Source organism: Chironomus tepperi, unplaced genomic scaffold (assembly GCF_022539635.2).
Source record: "Chironomus tepperi strain 1889 unplaced genomic scaffold, CSIRO-AGI_Ctep_v1 contig_85, whole genome shotgun sequence".
Classification (NCBI taxonomy): Eukaryota; Metazoa; Arthropoda; class Insecta; order Diptera; family Chironomidae; genus Chironomus; species Chironomus tepperi.
The window spans coordinates 7,220,261-7,239,550 of NW_027226207.1; the positions used below are offsets into that span (position 1 = coordinate 7,220,261).

The 19,290-nt window shown below is 30.6% G+C and overlaps 2 protein-coding genes across 6 annotated transcripts in view; one reads left to right on the plus strand and one right to left on the minus strand.

Moving 5' to 3' along the window:
* Positions 1 to 19,174, plus strand: part of LOC139086341 (CD151 antigen-like) — a 46,898-nt gene extending 27,724 nt beyond the window's left edge. For all 5 annotated transcript variants that reach the window (XM_070634765.1, XM_070634761.1, XM_070634764.1 and 2 more), the window contains 3 exons: positions 15,809 to 16,000; positions 18,198 to 18,545; positions 18,646 to 19,174. In XM_070634765.1, the coding sequence (XP_070490866.1) occupies positions 15,809 to 16,000; positions 18,198 to 18,545; positions 18,646 to 18,978 (873 nt within the window). In that variant the 3' untranslated portion in view covers positions 18,979 to 19,174. The remainder of the gene's footprint in view (positions 1 to 15,808; positions 16,001 to 18,197; positions 18,546 to 18,645) is intronic.
* Positions 1,895 to 8,279, minus strand: LOC139086402 (uncharacterized). Its single transcript, XM_070634851.1, has 3 exons — positions 7,696 to 8,279; positions 4,383 to 7,466; positions 1,895 to 2,028 (listed from the first exon to the last, which is right to left on the minus strand). Exons 1-3 carry the CDS (start codon positions 8,147 to 8,149, stop codon positions 1,895 to 1,897), a joined length of 3,672 nt encoding a protein of 1,223 aa, XP_070490952.1. The 5' UTR covers positions 8,150 to 8,279.
* Positions 19,175 to 19,290: the final 116 nt, after the last annotated feature.

A 19,290-nucleotide genomic window follows, 5' to 3' on the forward strand; every position in this document is an offset into this window, starting at 1 on the left:
AAATTCAAGCACTGCTTACAAAAGAAGAATTTGTGAATTATTTTCATTTCCTCAACATTAATTTCAAGCCCAGCTGGTAATGGAAGGTAACAAAATTCTTTCCAAAACAGCTGAATCTTGGACATACAACTTGCCAAAAAAACGAAATGTAAATGAACGCTTATAGCATGTGGGAGCAACAAGCTGAAAAAAAAAATTATAATTTTTATGGATCTTAAAATAAAACAACAGCAATTCAATCGCTTTTGGGTAATTTTATCTGGAATGCTGAAGCAAAATTGGGAAATACAGAGAAGCTTAGTCTGAATTGATAAACGTTTAGGAATAAATATGTTTATTGCTATTAGTAGATAATCGTTTTGTTTTGATGGATTATATTATATCGTGTACTAGAAGAATTGGTCTGTTATGGACCGCAGAATAGGACCGTGCTTGATATTTCTTTGTATTGGAAGAAAAGGTAAGTTATGGACCACAGAATAGGACCGTGCTTGATATTTCTTTGTATTGGAAGAATAGGTCCGTTATGGACCGCAGAATAGGACCGTGCTTGATATTTCTGAGATTGAGTTAAGTCACAGTGATATTTTGACTCACTGCTTTGCAGTTATCTCGTCACGAAGTTGTTGACATAGCGACATACAGTTCATGATATTGCCAACCATTCTTGACTGGACAATAGAGTGCCGCGGCACCCAAGTTAGACATTCAATTTCCAATCTCCAACAGAAATAATTCACATTGGTTCAAAGTCAATTAAAACTTAAAATCATTATTTTTTAATTTGATATATTTATGGAACTTAATGCCTATTTTCATAGCTCTGCGCTACTTTTTTTTCATTCATCTATTTTTATTTCTAAGATTATTATTGTAAATGGAAGAAGAAAAAAAATTAATTTTCAATTTACGAAACAATTCAGTTCCATTCATCACATAAAATCTTCTCATAAGAGAGTCCAAAGTCATACTTAAAAGTGTCAGATTTAAGTAGTTGAGCTCACTCAACGATCATAATCCGCAAAAGCTGTTTATCGTTTTCATTTGAAGATTATGTTTTGTGATACAACAAAACAAGCAAGCTACATTGTGATCTGACTTAATAATCAACATCAAGATGAGTAAGAAATGTCCATGAAATTTATATTTGAGATATTTTTGCTTAATCTTCGATTGCAACTAAGCTGAGGCGTGTTAAGTTGGGGCAGAATTGCCCAATGGGTCAAACCCCTGCCCCTTTTTGGAATGTGGTCTCATACCTACTTAACTACTTGTTTTCTGGGTTTACAAACCAACTGCAAATCATAGTTTGCTCTATCACTGACTCTCGAATGCCAGTTGAAGCTTCAATTGTAATGAAATTTGAAGGACTTAAGTGTTTTGTTTTTGGAACCATCTCAAGTGAAGAATGATACGCTATAACAAGATAAAGCAGTAGTGAGCAACTTGTGTGCTGCAACACTAATGAGCATGGCTTGAGCGGTTACGATCATGACTTAATACTAAGTTGAGTCGTGGTACAAAAAAGGTTTCCTACCTCTGAGCTAATGCTAAGTCCATTTCCAAAAAAACTTTTTGTCAAGGCACACAGATTGCCCGACACTGGTCTAGTTGATGACTAATTCTAATAGTTTTTGGTCCATTCGAACATATAGCGAAGTCAAGTGCTGATTTTTAGCTTAAAATATAAATTTAAAATTAAATAATGAAATCTATTTTTAAAGAGTCAAAGTTTAACACTTAACGGTCGTTAATTAATTTTATTTAAAATCAAAACTAATTTCTGAACAAAACAATTTGTTGATTTAACTAACAATTCCTAACATATATTTTTTAATTTTTTAAAACTAATTTAAATTTAAATTCTTTAAATAAAAAATCCTTTTCTAAAGGATCATTCATCATCTGATGACTCATTGTCAAGATAAGCTTGCAATCTTGCTTGAGCTTTTGGATCATAATTACTTGCTTGATTTTGACGACTAGTGGAAGGCATTTCCTCATTATCACTTGATTCAGTACTTTCTCCTGAACATTCAGATAACATTTCATCATCATTTAAGTTAATTAAATTAAAGGTTTTACAAAAATCTACACAATTTTCACTTTTATCTCTTAAAATTTCTTGGAAGTTATCCTTAATATGCTTGCAAAGTAAGTCTTCTTTTGATTCAAAGATTTGGGTAATCAAATCTTTAAGCAATTTATAAGTATTTTCACATAAAATGCTGATTTTATCAAATGGAAATAACGAAATAAACAAATCTTGAAACCATTTCCAAGATTCTTTATATTTGACATAAAGGTTTATTACACTTGGAATGTCTTCTATATATTCATCAAAGAAAACCCAAATTAATGGATTATGTTCATTGCACATTGATAATTCATCGTCATTGAAACTAAAATAAGAAAAATGATTACAAAATTCGTCACAATCATCTTCGTAATAATAAAATAAAATTTTTTTCATACATTCATCAACAATGTGCTTATCAAGAGGATAAAATTCAATTAAAAATTCTTCAAATAATTTGAGTCTTTTAATGTTGTATATTAAATTATTATCTCTGTCGCCAGACCAAATGCAAAATTTAAAATCTTCTTTGTTTTCATCAAAAATTTCAAATAAAAAGTCTTTTATGGTTTCATAAATTTTCATGTCACAATTAAAAAATATGTAACTTATATCAACATCTTTCAAGAAGTTTTTGTCCGTAAATTCATATTTTTTAAAAAAAATTTCAAATTTTCGATTATTTTAACACTTTCAATTGCACTGTTTACGATATCTTTAAAATTCCAATTCAAAATCTTCTGAAAAATTACTTTGATTTTCAGCTCATCTTTGCAAAATATTTCATTTAAAAACACTTCAAATTTTTTTAAATTTTCAATATTTTCAAATAATTCGTCAATGGAATCAAAATGTTTTGCAAAATAAGCTATAAGGGATTCTTCGTCTGAATTAAAAACAGTATTAACCATTTCTATTAATTTTGGAAATGTTTCATCCGTTTTTCTGATGATCAATTTAAATAATATTTCTTCATTTAAAATTAAGTTCCGCAATTCTACGTAAGACCCCTCAAAAAAATGTAAACATTGATCTACAAGTCTAGTAAACTGTGAAGGATTTGCCCAGAGAAAAGAATTATTTTCAAATAAAACTGATAAATATTTTTTAATACATTTCTTAATATCTTTCTCGTCATTTCCTAAAATTTCACTTAACAATTTTCTTAAAGAATCATACTCTTCTTCATTTATAATCAAATAGCTATTAACTTTAACGTCTAACAAATATCCTTTCAGTTTAGTTTCATTAGAATTGAAAACTTGTTTTAAAAAATCGACCACTATTGGATACTTTTCATAATTAAGATTTGAAATCAATTGTTTCAAAAAACCCTTTTTAGGATTCAAATAATCTTGAATTTCTTCATTTGATTCCTTATATTTCTCGTATAAAGATATGATTTTTTGAAAAACCTCTGAACTGCGTATTGAAAATGGAGTATAATGATTGTATTCGTGAAATAAGATTGAATGATAAACTTTCTTATTTAATTTTTCGTTTTCGAAGGTTGAAATAAAATTTTGAAATTTTATAAAAAAATTTTCATATCTAAACAGCTTATTGAATGTTTGATAATCTAGACATTTTTCTAATTCTACTGGATTATCCTTAAAAACTTCATAAATTAAGTTTTGAAATTTCAAAAAATCTTCATTTGAAAAAAGATAAAAAATTTCCATTGGAATCTTTTTAAGAATAAAAATTCTTCTGAATTCATTTTTGGATTCATTTGAATTATTCCAAATTTCTGAATTATTAAGATATTCTTTCTTATCTTTTAATTCCTCATTTAAATGAGTTATACTTTTAAAGATTTCATATATTAAATAACAGTAAACTTTTAAAGTAATTCTCAAATGTTTATGTTCTGTATGGTTTTCTAATTTTTGATCCAACTCGTGTTTTAAATACATTTTATCACCAATCCTAGAGTATTTTACAAAAAGATGACAAATTTTTGTAAAAGTCTCTTCCTCATCAGAAGAAACACCATTCATTCTTCTCATCATGTGCTCTAGAATTTCTTTATTCATTACATCTGAAAACCACATTTCAAAATGTTTTTCATAAATTGAAAGTCTTTCTGCAGCATTAAATTCATTTTCTATAAACTCAAATAGTTTTAATGTTCTTATTTGATTTGTTCTGTTGAATTTATGTGGATATATATTTAGCAAATTATTTTTATTAAATTTATATTTTCTTCTATTTTTAATTCTAATAAAACGTTTATTCCACTTTAATCCAAATACTAATTCGAGGACTTCTATTATAGTTCTTATACCAACAAAATACAAATTACCCTTTAAAAGGACAAATTCTAAGAAATTTTCATTCTTTTTTGAAAGAAAAAAATTCTCTAAAATATCACGATTATTGAGTAAAAAAATGCAGAGAAGCTTAAAAATCAATTCATCTTTTATTAAATAATAGTTATTTAGACTTGATTGAAATTTTGTAAAATGATCATTTTCTTTATCATTTTCGAAGTCATTTTTCGTTTTGATAAGCAATTCTTCTAATTTGTTTAATTTCTCATGACTTTTGATTTTTCTGTTCGGATTGTTTAACATGGAAGTTAAAATAAATTTAAAGATAATTCCGCTATCAATACCTATGGTGATTTTATTGAAAATAATGTTCAAATCTTCATCATCAATTTTTAATCCACATGTAAAAAATGAAACTATAAACTCAGCTAGGAAATATTCTGCATAAGATCTGTGTTTAAAGTGGATATATTTTCCAATTGGATTTTCATCAAACTCAGCATCAAGATCTACAAATCCAAATCTTTGAATCTTACTAACTTTCCATTTAGATTTCTCGAGTTTCCATAATTTAATTATCGATAAATTCTCGATTAAATCCTCATGATATAAGTATGTTAATGCTAATACTTGATGAACATGTCCGAGAGTAAAATGCGTTATCGTTGGATCTTTGTCATTGACATTAACTTTTGAATCATGAAATTTTCTAACATTTTCTGTTATTTTTTCAAAAATATTATATAAGTTTAATGATTCACTATTCAGTTCAATCTTATTATTTGCATGAAGTTCTGCAATAATTGTTATCAATAAAGGATTATTTAAGTCAAATGAATCTGACCATTTTTGGCCGTACTTGTCGGTATTTATGAATTCATAAAAGTTATTAAATTCTTTAAGAATAATTTGCTTATCTTTTTGATCATTCTTCTTGTGCTTATTGTAGGTTTGTATGAAAAGATTTTCTATGTCTTCTCTGGATAGAGGTTCATGCATGAAAGCTTTTGTTTTCAATGCTTTTTCAAGTTCCTTTTTATGTTGTAGACGAGTTGAGATCCAAATTTGATTCTCTATTTTTTCGCCATTTTCATTAATTTTAATCATTTTTTCTTTAATTTCTTTTAAAAATTTAATAAAAAATGTGTCAACTTTTGGACAGATTTCGTCATATCCATCAAAAAACAGAATAACTTTTCCATTCTCAAACATATTATTAAAAATTTCAGACTCAATTCCTGGATTTATATTTTGAATTGTACGCAAAATTGACAAGGCATTGTGATCTTTATTAATGAATTTCATAAAATATTCTTCATTATTTTTTAAAGTAATAAATGAAATCCAATGATCAGTAAAGTATTTTTTCTCATCTAAATATTGTTTAATATGTTTTAAAGTAACTGTCTTTCCTGCACCTGATTCATCAGCAAGGATAAAGACTTTTGAAATTTTAACAAATTCAATTATTTCATCGAGATTTTTCGAAATTACTTGAACATTTTCATCAATATTCTCCTCATTTTGAAGTTTTAAAATGAATTTTCGATTAATGACTTCATACTCATGTTCTTTAGTGTTATTATTCGATTCCGTAAACTGAAATATTTTGTTATTTAATAAACAATTCTTAATGCTGTCTGGCGACAATCCACAAGCTTTAATTATATTTTCAAACTCATCAAAATTGCCAATAATTTCCTTAAAAGTATTTTCAACTCCATTAAGCCTAACTTTTGTATGATAAATTTTGATTTTCATTGGATTAGTAAGATCTTCATATTTGACTAAAGCTTCCTTGTCGTTCAATTTTGACATAAGTTTTAATGTTTCCCCCATATCATTCAAAATTGAATCAAAAAAAAGATTAAAAAGATAACTAAATTTTTTCTTACAAAAATTAAACTTATGAAGATTAAACTTGTATTGCATTTTGATATGAATTGGTCTTACAATCAACTCGCAATCTCTTGTGTATTCGAATTTATTCACATCATCTTCTTCAAATGCTATTTCTATAAGAGTTTCGTCTTTCTGATGATCTTCACATTCCTTAACTACTTTTTCTCTAAAATATTTCTTTTGACTTGATTCGCCGATTGGATAAGGTAGAAACACATTCATGTAAGTTACATTTAACGCAACATGACAAAATTCGTGAATTATGTGTCCGTAGACTTCATATTTCTTATCTTCATTCAATAATTCTTTACCAGCTAAGTAAATAGTTCCATTTCCATCACAGCATCCAACTGAATAAACTGATCTTGTTGGAATCATGTAACAAACTGTATCAAGCTCAAAATCCCATTCAATAGTCAAATTTTTAACTGTTGCTGCAAGTTGAAGGATTAAAGAGCAATCATCATCTTTGTTTAGAGCTCTTAATGCTTTCTGTATTGACATCCAGTACTTTTTAAAATTCGGAACACTGTTAACAATTATAGAACAGGCTTCAAGAATATAGACGTGCATTAATGGATTTGTATGTGCATTTAGTTTCACTCGTTTAATATGCCTGTTCATTTTAGTTTCATTATTTTTCATTAAACTTTTGAACTCATCTATTTCATGGATTCCTATAATGCATCCTCTCGCAGATAAAAACTCTTGAATCTCATCGTTTCCTGAAATTAATGCAGTCATCATAAGGGATTGATTGTGTCGATTATAGCAGTGACGATTATAATTTGAATTTTCAGTAAACAGGTTGTCGAGACTTTTTAAATCATTTTCATCTACATAGTCATGCCATTGTTCATTATTGTCCAAAAAGTACTTGACTTCTTCAGGTGCTTCTTTGTAAATGAATTCTTTGGAAATATCCTTAATTTTTATCGGATTCCTCGAGCCAGCTTCAAGAAGAATCATCATAATGGAACTGCTTTTCTTCTTTTCATTGTCGTGAATTGAGTTGCAATAAATGCTCCAAGCGCTATCAATTGCTATTGATCCATCATCGTTCTTCCTGTCAACATTGAAATTGAACTGCAGTAGATTTTTAACTAAATTAAAATTATTCCGCATTACAGCTATTCGTAAAAGATCACATCTTTGGCTATTCCCGATATCGCGAATATTAATCACACTTTTGCCATTAGATCCTTGCAGAATGCCTGAAAATGAAAATGAGAAGTATGATTAATAACCGGATGAAACAGTCATCTTTAGTCCAGAGCGACACAAATGAAAAAAGCTCCACTAAATCTCTTTAAGTCAGACAGTCTATTTGGTATTAATAAAAAAAATTTAGGGAAGCCTAAATGCTCCGTTGCGGAGCTTACTTCATTTATGCCACTCGAGATACAAGCCGGAGCTCCATAAAAGACAGAATGACATGCTTACCATTTCTCTTATTAATAACTTCACTAATTAGGAATTCCTTGCAAAATGAAGTTATAGTTCCATCAGATGCTTCACTAATATTCAGTGAATAAAATTTATCACTTTTCCGTGCCCTCCAGTAGAACCTGACATTCTTTGCATTTCTAAATGACACAAATATTGGCTTTTCTGAATCGTTTAGCAACGATTGTCTAGAAAAATTAATTTGTTCGAATTCTTCACTTTTAACTTGTATGTCAATATGCACTAGATCATCTTTTTCACATGTTTTTAGTTCTTGTGGTGAAGAAAGTATTACTTCTCCGTCCAAGACTGTTTCTACTTCGTACTTTAATGGAATTATTTTTTCTGGTGATCTTGCTTGATCATCATCAACTTCCATTTCTATATCACATTTCTCTTCAACACAATCGATCATATTTATATCATTATCAAGTGAATTTTCGAAAGACATCTTGTGAATTAGCCTTAGTTATGAAATTCTTTGATTCATTCTAAACGATTGCAAATGTTTTGATTTATTTTCACAATTTATAGTCATTTTCACTTTGATTCCATGCTATGCAACTATTAAATCATCTAATTTCACAACAATATCACTTTAAATCACAATTATTAATCAAATTAACCAAAAAAATGCACAAAAACATCCTAACTAGTCGGCAAATAATTTCATTCTGAGCAATTCTATGAGATCATATTCATAAATACTTTTCACTGTATTGAGAGTTGATTGTAAATTCGGCAATTTTTTTCAATACACAGATAATAAAAACACATTCGCGAACATATGCAGAACATCATTAATACATTGAAACTTCAATCATTGTGTGCGAATGAATTTGATAAAAAAAAATAAACAATGTTAACCTTTTTTCCGAGTTGTGATGTTATGCGATACATACAAAGAAATAACAATGTTAGCTACTATTTTTATAGCATGAATAACAGGAAGATGACTCAAAACAAAATAAAAGATATGAGAATAACTCTTATAAATTAAAAATTTTGAACGAAAATGTTTTTGAATTACGTGGCTCTAAGACAGTGGTTGGCAATCTTTGTGCTGTGGCACACAAGAGCTGGCCGCAAAAATGTTGGCAAATGTCATGGACCGAATTTCGTTTACGTGTCACTAATCAGTTGTCATTCATGATCTATCTTATTTGGCGTCTAGAACTAGCTCTACCTCTGGCTAGCCTTTGCCAATACCAAGTGCCAAGTCAAGGTCATAGCAAGTCTCTATCAACAGTCTCCTTCCAATAATAAGATACTTAGTTGAGCAAGACACCATGAGCATTCAAATTAATGGTCAACAAAGATGTCTCTATAGAACGCATAAATCAGTCAAAACTAACCCAACAACCACTTTCCTGTGAAATCTCACAACAAAGGCACCAATAAAATAATAATAAAAAAATCTATTTCTAAAAAAGGAAATGAAATTTAATTCCTCAAAAAAATGCTGTAATTCGATAGTAGCAGTCAAGAACCGGTTCCGATTTATAATATTTTATTACCCAAAAAACCATTAAATTCATAGCCTTAAGGGACTCAATGTCTCTTTAGATACCACCAACCAGCACAGTTGATGCTCTTGTAATAATTTTCATATTAAAGAATTTGATGTATTATTAAGTACTAAAGAAACAACAAATCTTTAATTTATTGCCGCGCTACGGACACACACGATCATTAATAAATGAATGACAATTAGATGTGTAGAAAATAATTTGGGGTTTTGTGAGAGATTGGTAGGATGGAACTGAATAGATGGATATTATTGATTATCTAGAATAATTGGAAGCTATTTAGTTAATGTGGGAAATCCAATGCGATCAAAATAATTTTTGAAGATCAATAGAAAGTTGGTTACGTGCTTGGTGTGGTCAGGTGATCAAACTATGAAGAGCTATCTCTTTGATGAACTCAGTGCAGTAACTTTGGATTTTCTCGATCAGAATAGCTAAGATTGAAGCTTATAATGATATACTCTATTCGTAACCTTACCACAACTAAGCTTCATGAGAAAACAGGACCCTTCCCCATAACATAGTCCATGTAGGACTCGAACCCTCGCTTTCTCGATTACATGTTAAGTGTTGTAACTAAATGAACCAACGGAGGTTGCCTGAAATTCGGGTGAAACGATCACTTAAACCTTGTTCTCTATGCAAAATTTGTTCCATAATCTTCCTTAAACGTCTCCTGAAGCTGGCTCTATCGCTGGATTCCGTTAGCCAATTACCAATACCAAATACAATATTATCAAACAGCACATACTGCAGAATTAAGGAGCACAGTTTAAGTAAAGCTGTTCTTTGAAATTCTAATTCCCTCCAAACTCTTAAATTCCCTTAAAAAACTAATCAAAATGAATTATTTTTATTATTATTACTATTAAGTCATTGTAAAACTCTTAAACTGTAATAAAAACTTATGACTTTTTTTGAGAACTCGAGTGACTTAAGTTGTTGGGAATGTGACTGAAACACGAGACTTTTAATAATAAATTCTTTTCGGATCATTAATTTTTTCTTTGTTTAAATTAATTCCATTTAAATTCTGTGCATTTTATGGTGGAATATGGAAGTAGATTTGAACGGATTTAAATAGACTTGATGGTCAGTTATGGGTTATGGAATTGGATTTTGAAGGCTCTTTTAAGTTATTGATGAGATTAATGAGTGAATTTAGGGTGTGAACAAAGACTTAATAGCACTTTAGTTTCACAATTCTCATTAAATCTGTGCCAAAAGCAGCAACGGCCATTATTCATCCATTAAAATTCAACAACTCATAACTTTAACTAGCAAAAATTCTAAAAACAATAAAAATTTTTACATCAAACAATTCAAATATTTTTATGTCTAAAATGTCACATTTAAAGTTTTACGACCAAGCTTATCTGAATCTCAACTAAGGCTTTAAAAAATTCAATAATTCCCTCGGCTAATTACATTAAATGGGCAACTTTTACAGTTCATAAAAAATTAAATTGAATCGCTGCACAGCAAGAAGTTTTTATGTTGTGTTTTTTCTCTAAATTGGATGAAAGAACCGCTTGATGCATGGCATTTTAATTTGGTTTTCTCATATTTGAGTTGTTGGACGTAATAAATTTATGACATTTCGTTCGGATTAGATTTCAAAGGGAAAATGTTAGGTCATATTGGGACTGAAAATTTAGATTTTTAAACATTCTAACACTAATAACATTCAAGTCAATGATTAACATCAATTAATTTAAATTAATAACGAACTTTTATGAATTTGAATTTTCCAACCTAAAATATTTCTCACCTCAAAAAGTTTTTTGATGAAAAATTACATTTAAACTAAAATTTACAATAGTTTCAAGCTAAATCTTCTTTAAAAACATGGCAAGCACCGAACCAACTAATCCTACAACATTTTAACCATTGAATTTCTTTTTTGTTTGTCAAACATAAATAAATCTACCCAACCATGCAAAAGTACACTTGAATTCTCATCCAGTTTTCCATAAAATCCACAATGAGGACTCATTTAAAAGTTATGTCTGAGAAATTTTATCTAAGGCTATTTAATGATCATTGATTTTGCTGGATTCTATGAGTTTATGATAACTTAACTCAATGCAGGTCTGTTGTAGCAATTGAGATTCATATGGCACCACTCATCTTACTTCTTATCCTATTAAAATGCATAATAAACTCAGAATTCATTAACTACATGTTTAGTGACATCATCTATATTCCCTTCCTAACAAGACCCACGAAAGAAAGTCAAAAGGCATCTCATAAAACAAACACTTGAAGCTGTTCACATAAGACGAAGTTAAAAGGAACAAAAAAAATATTAATGATGCTTTGAACATCGATATGCTGTGCACTCGCACTTAAATATTGACTTTAATGTTTGCTTAACAAATTGTTCGTTCTGACTGGATTGTAATGTTGTCAGTAACCATAACTGTATTAAAAAGGCATATGATTGCTATTATGAACCAATTTCTTCATTTCGTCTCTCATAATCATTAAATGTGGTAGTCATTATTGGAATTAACATTAGTCACGAACAATTTTTCATCTTTTTTTTTTCAAAAAGGAATTCCAACAAAGTAGAGGCTGATAGAGTCATGTCGAGATGACGATCATAATTTGTCATTGTAGAATAAAAGGAAATAACTTATTTTAAACCGAAGATTTATCTTTGAGGCTTCTAAACGTTTCTTGTTACAATTTGTAGTTTTCGAGTGATCGGATTAAGATATAAAGCGGAGATAAATGAATGAATGGAATAGAAGTGATTTGGAAATTTTGTTCTTAGAGATGTTTGGGTATTAGCGTGGATTTTGGGATTAGATTATGTTGGTTTTAGAGTTTTTAAACCAAATATTTGGTTTATTGCTGTTGTTTGGCTTGGAGAGGATGACTAGAGTTGGGGTATCAGACAAATCATATTGAGTTATTCTAAAAGATCACAGATTTCTGCAATAAACTTGTTGTGCTAGAGCAATCAAGAATAAACTTAACAACTGACCTTATTTGGTCATCAAAATATCCAAATCATTCCTCCAAAAATTCTCAACAGATCTTCACTGGAATCAAATTACAAAAGTCCACTTAGAATTTAAGACTCACATTTCATCACCGAATTTACAATTTGTACTCAGAAATCAATGTTCCTGTGACTTATCATTCCAAATTTGGTATCATGATTTCATTTTTTCCACATAAAATCATTAATGACTAACACGCTGACTATGACAATAAAAATGATATTCCAATCGATAAATAATTCCACAATCACGATTCTTGGAACTGATGAAAATCGTAGAATTTTTACAAGATTGATCATGCTTGATCATTCAATTGTAGACATCTATTCTATTGGGAATTAAAAGCTAGAGTCGTTCAGTTTTCATGATATATGAGAAATGTGTAGTTTTGATTGAGCTGATTGACGCATCTTTAATCATATGGAGAACCTTTCCAGAAGTAAAGCCTTCGATGACTTCGATTAGTATTGGGTCTCGGGATAATCATGGAACACTTAATTTTGATCACGTCTCTATAGACAAGGCATAATTAATAACAGAGGTTGAAGCCAAACCTAACCTTGGTCAGAATAATGATGTTCTAGCGTCGTATTTTTAGCCATTTATAATCAATGTGCTTTGCCAAATTGTGTTCAGCACTCTAAAAATTAATATCTATAATATCTAAACTACTCTCAATATGAATTCATAGACCAAAAAAGAATTTACTGCAATCCGATCAGTCCATCATTGAGTGGGATGAGAAATGAATCTCATCGTCTTATTCCCAATAGGATTAAAACAACAGAAAGTCATGAAATTTAGTAAATACAAAAATGGAATCGAAAATTTAATAAAACATGTTGTTTTGTGTCATAAAAATCTGTAAAAGTCTTCAAAAAATATCAAAGTTTACAAATTGATGCACATGACAATCATTATTATATTCCATACACACCCACCTAACAACTAAATTAAATTTCATCGTACCTATTAAATGTCTGGATAGATTGACGATCGGAAAGAATGAAAGCACAAAAAGAAGAGGAAGATCAGCATCGTCACAATCAAGGTTGATGTTCAAAATTATCATCAATTTCTGAATTGTTTCACATTTAAGATGTGACGATGTCTTTGATGACTCACGTGGAATTGGGGAAATGTTTTAGATCTTCTCAACTTTATAATTGTTTACGTCTTTTTGTCTCGACATTTATGATTATATATGGGCTCGTATGTATTAACGGATTTAATTTCATTCAAATTCAATTTTGGATTCTAATAAATTTTGGGGTTTGGGATGGGATTAAATTGAATGTTAGGTAACAATGCACATTGAATTTTGATGATTTGAACCATCTCAAAAAGACCTCCTGGTGTACTAGGGTCAAAGAGTGTCGTTGTACAAATGACAAGTACTGCATTTGGTTTCGCCCCAATTGTTGCTTCTCGTAGGAAGGTATACCCTGGGTATAGTCATGAGTCTAGTCCTAGATAGTACTGCACTGGGGTAAAACTTGAGTAAAACCAGAATTTAGGAATGAGGGCGAAATTTAATCTCGAAAATTCAGAGAAGTTGAGAAGTCTCTCCCTAAATAAGCCCCTGGAACTACACCATAGCATCACACAACATCCAATCTACAACATTCTTATACGAAATTAGCATATTCTCATTCTTATTCTTATTACTATTTGATATTCTAGTTCGTAATATTATAGTCAGATGAATTTTTTTAAATTTGAATGAAAATCCAATATTTATTTTAATGTCACGTTTGGATTTGCTTGTATGGAAATTTAAATTTGATGAAATAATAATCAAATATATGCAGATTTTTGCAAGTTATTCGTGATGTTGTTTTGCGTTGAATGTGGTGCTTGATTGTCTAGTTTGTTTGGAGGATTGTGCTGTTTGGGGAATTATAAACGATTGATCTATAAGAATTACAATTGTAAATGAATGCATGTACTCTGGAGTTTAACACATTAGAGTATTTTTCAATGTTCGACATCAAGGCACAAGTCACAATAGACAAATGCCTTATAAATAATCGAAAAACCGACTCAAATCTCACTTATCTCTGGTTTGAAGCCAGAATTCATCGAATCTGGCTTATGATCATGTGCTTAATGGGTGACAGCTAATCGGTAACAACATCCAATCAATTGTGATCCATGGGCTACCATAGCTTGCATCTGAAGCTAGCTATGTCGCTGACAACCACTTGTCAATTACCAATGCCTTGTTTCCAAGAATTTAGATGAAAGTAACCATACCCCTCAACTCTCTATGACGTCAATTTCTAACAATCCACTCAGCATTAAGATTTTTAATTATGTTGTAATTGGATCACAAACACTTAAAAGCGTCAAATGGACAGAACATGAAATTTGAGTCATTCTTTGACTCATTAAATCGTTTATTGTCAGCATGACTTTCCGTCTTAAACTGTAAAAAATATTAAAATATTCTTATCGCAAATCAACATCAAAGTCAAAATTCAGCAAGAATATCACGTTTCTATTTGCCAAAACTGTTATTATATATTCTTACTTATTTTGTCATTTTTTAACACTATTTATAAATTATTAGCGATATACAAATCATGATTTTTTATTATCGTCAGTTGATCTTCAATCTATGCGGAATTTGAAAATCGTCGATAAATCAATATTTGCTTTTGAAATAGTCATTTGACATATTTAAGCGATAGATTCACATTTATCATCAATCAATCAAAGTTTTTTCTCTGTCATTTGAAATTGGATGTGAATAATTTGAATTTAAATTGATTGCTTGGGGGATTGTTAAGTCCCTTGGGGAGATTAAGTCTTGAATATTTAAGTTTGTTTTGAAATTTTCATTCAAATTTGACGTTTTAAAATGAATTTTGAGTTAAAATCAGTCATAAAGTCTACGCAGCAATAAAGCAGTACTGATGTAGTGTTTAGAGCGTCGGTCTACTGACTCTAATGACAAGGGTACGATTCCAGAGAGAATCAAGTCGGATTCGGGTGCTTTTTCGCTGTTTCTAGTCAAAACAACTAATATTTGTACATTCGCGACACAAAAATTAAGGCTAATTAAATTGCATCGGTATAACGTAAGCCAAATTAAGCAAATTGTAACAATTCTAATCACAAGGGCTCAATTTCCATACATAACCTCAAAAACAAATTAAATTAATCCACAATAACACCTTCCACAACTCGTATATATTCTGTATTCAATGATTGATTTATTGCTGTTTAACTCATTAAACATTTCTACAGTGCAACTAAATATTTCGAATGCAGCAAGTGAATAAATATTGACACATGTCAGCAGCAAACAAGTTTCAACTGTCTTTTCCGTATTTCTTTAAAATATTCTTATGTAATATTTGCATTTTAATTAATAAATTGATGTCAAATAAAGAAATATTTAAGACAAATGACATTTTATTGGAACTAATTGGATGTTGGATGTCAGTAAGAAGCTGAATTATGATTCTATTTTAAGATTCGAACTCACAAACTTTCACAAAACCTTCAAATTTTACCAACTTAATATTCATAAATTTCCAACATTTTTTTTTAATCTCATTTCAGATGTCCGGCACAGCAGTCATAGCATTAAGTGTGTGGACATTATTATACAAGCATCAATATGTAGCATTATTAACATCATCAAGTTATCAGTTCTGCACATATGCACTACTATTAGCCGGCATTGGTGCAATCCTTTCAAGTATAATTGGATGTTGCGGTGTAAAGCGTGAAAATCGCGCAATTATTTTAATTGTAAGTATTGAAAATGAGAAACTTAAGGTAAAATCAATTCAGTAAGTTATTATTAAATTAATGGACTTTATGGTGGACATACTGGACTGTGTGTAAAATTCGTAATGGGATTCATTAAGATCGAATTGATAAATATAATTAGAGGACATTAAAATAAATTATATATGTAGATTGTCACCAGATATGTGATTGGATTGAGGATGAATTGGATGTGCAGGGATGGGACTTACTTACTTACCTTGGCGAAGGCGCATGGGAGCTTGGCAAAGGCAAACGGTACTTAATTCCTTTAGAATTCGTCGGAAGCTGGATCTGTCTTTAGTCAGCTGGATCTGCCAATTTCTAATTACCAGCACTTCTGCATCGTTGCTCACACAGCAATCCCATGAGCTCTTTGGATAAGACTTAACCTCACTTTAAGTGCGATGACTTGATGTCATTAGACATTATGGATCTTTTAAATCTGAAAAGCAAAAGGATTTAAACCTTAATTTACATTAAAATCTGATCAAATATCAACAAATACTAAACATTACTCAGCACATTATAAATTTCTAATTTATACACAAAACATCCATCAAGTAATTCCAACACAAATTCCAAAACTGATACCATTTATGCAAAAAACATTCCACCACTATCAATTTCATCTAAATTAGATCTAAATTAATCACATTTATGTACCAGCACACCTGAGAAATTTCCTTAAATGCCTACTCGCTTTAAATAAGTTCCATTTCATTTCCATTCATAAATCATTCAACATGTGCTTAGCGCAAAAATGGCTATTGAATCGACACAAAATCACTACATTAAGCATGTCAAGCTATTGAATCGTGTTTAAACTGCTGTCAGCAAATTACATGATAAAGAAATTTTGCCGAACATGAGTTATTACAGCCATAAAAAGTTTGCCATGGTTTGGCTACGAAAATAAGAAATGAAAAAATATTTTAAGTGATGTGTTTTTGAGAAATAATCCCGAGTAGCACGCAGATATGGCTTATTTATAGGTGTTGTTAATTCAGGGACTAGATTCAAGCTTCTGAAGGCATAAAGTGATACTTTTAGGTATTTTCCATCAATATTCCAATCATTAGATAATCTAGTAGTTCTGGTTCTTTTGCCTCCCCGGTGCATTTCCAGTTCTGATCCGTTCCTTAATCCAATGTTGCTGCATTGAGCAGTCAAAGTATTTATACTTCCGAAAATGATCAAATTTGCTAATGACTGGGATTCGAACCTCCGACCGAGTTACCAAATACCAAATTTGAGCCAAGCACCTAGCCCATTCCACCAGCAAGGCACATATCTGCTTTACCATATTTCCAGGCATATGATCCAACTCAACGACGACAAATCAAATCCATAGTGTACTACTCGGGAATATTACATTTTTGTACAGATATCACGTTGTATTATTGTATTGGAGATACTTAACTGTAGCAAAATTCTCTTTCTTCTCTTTTAAATAGTTGAAATTATTTTTCCTTTCTTTTCTTTCATTGCCTTCAACTTCATTACTCAACAAATTGCTTTGATCTTCTTTATTTTGGCGAAAAATGATTTCGTCGAGAATGATTTTGCGGTAATGAAATGGATTTGTCTTTGGTGGTTGTTGTGGTATCAAGTTTGAGTTGAAGCTCGAACAGCATAAATTAAGAAGGCTCCACTGAGCTTTTAAGACTTTTCTGGTTTAATTTTACTGAATCCAATACCAATTTAAAGTCACGCCGAACTGAAGATACTTACTGGAACCATGCTTCGACTTGGAACCCAGGTGGAATCTAGTAACTGGAATTCCTGAAATTCTCCATATTTTCTGCTTTGTTTGCCTTTTGGGAATATTCAACCAAAATCCTAAAATTTACAATCCAGCCAGAAACCCAAAAAAGCGCTTTATTTCCGAACTACCCTAACTTGTCCTCATTCCTAGCCACAAAAAAGATCAAATAGTTCTACAGTCATTTACATATCGATGGTTACTATACAAATCACTTCTTGTTAAAATAAAGTTTTTTTTGCCACAAAAGACCGAAAACAAAACAGAAAACGTGACATACATGTCACTTGTTTATAGACTTAAGTCTCTTTGATCCCTTCGGTCTTGTTTGCAATTAAAAACGTTTTGTTTAATGGGTGGTAATTGACGTTGATCATTGATATATCTAATTAATGAGATTTATTTATTCCACAGTACATAATCCTCCTCATCTTAGTCTTCCTATTTGAGCTGTCAGCTGGAACTGTCGCTTACATTTACGAGAGAAATGTTTCCGATGAGCTTAACATGACGCTCAGTGACACAGTCAAGAACAATTATGCCATTGATGAGCGTGTAACGAAGGCTGTTGATCTCATGCAACAGAATTTCAAGTGCTGCGGTGCTGTGAGGTTTGAGGAGTACAATGAGAGTTTGTGGATTAAATCTACAAGGGATGACTTGCTGGTGGATAGAGATGGACGTGTTGTTCCTGACTCATGTTGTGTAACTGTGACTCAGCTGTGTGGAAGAAGCTTACATCCATCAAATATTCCTTATACTGTAAGATTTTTGAATAATTAAAATTTTGATCGTCGGATTTAAATTAAATCCTAGGATTAAAATTAAATCCAGAGTTTAAAATTCCAATTTCTATCCACAGGGTTGCATCTACAAATTCACGGACTTCCTTCGCGAGCAACTAATCATTCTTGGATCCGTAGGATTAGGAATTTGCGTAACCAAATTATTTGGAATCATACTTGGATGTTCCTTATATATCAAGCTTAAGAAGCTCTATGAACACAACATCAACCAAACTCCAGCACATCTAATGACGAGAGATCGAGTAAGTTTCATCTACGGAATCGATGAATCAGACGATGAGAGACTCCCGGATCCGCCATCGAGTATAAATTATCGCAATAGCTACATGCCAGACTTTTCCGAGAGTAATGTAAACAGACCAGACTCCATTTACGATAGAAGGAACTAGTTGATGTCGAATTGATTAGGAATTTATTTGTGCCTTAATGCTTATTTATATGTGTACAGAGAGAAACATTTATTTGATGTATAAAGTCATTAACTGAATTAATTTATAGTTATGTTAAGTCAAAGAATTGTCAAAGAATATTTACCTAACTAGTTGTTATCGTACTTACTAATAAATGTTGAAAATAACAAGCAGATTGTCTTCTTTTATTGAACTTTTCAGGATTTTTGGTCTCCATTTTCCAGATTTTTGCTTGGTCTACTCGAAATACCGATTTCAGATTCTCTGCTTACAAAATTTTAAATTTCACTA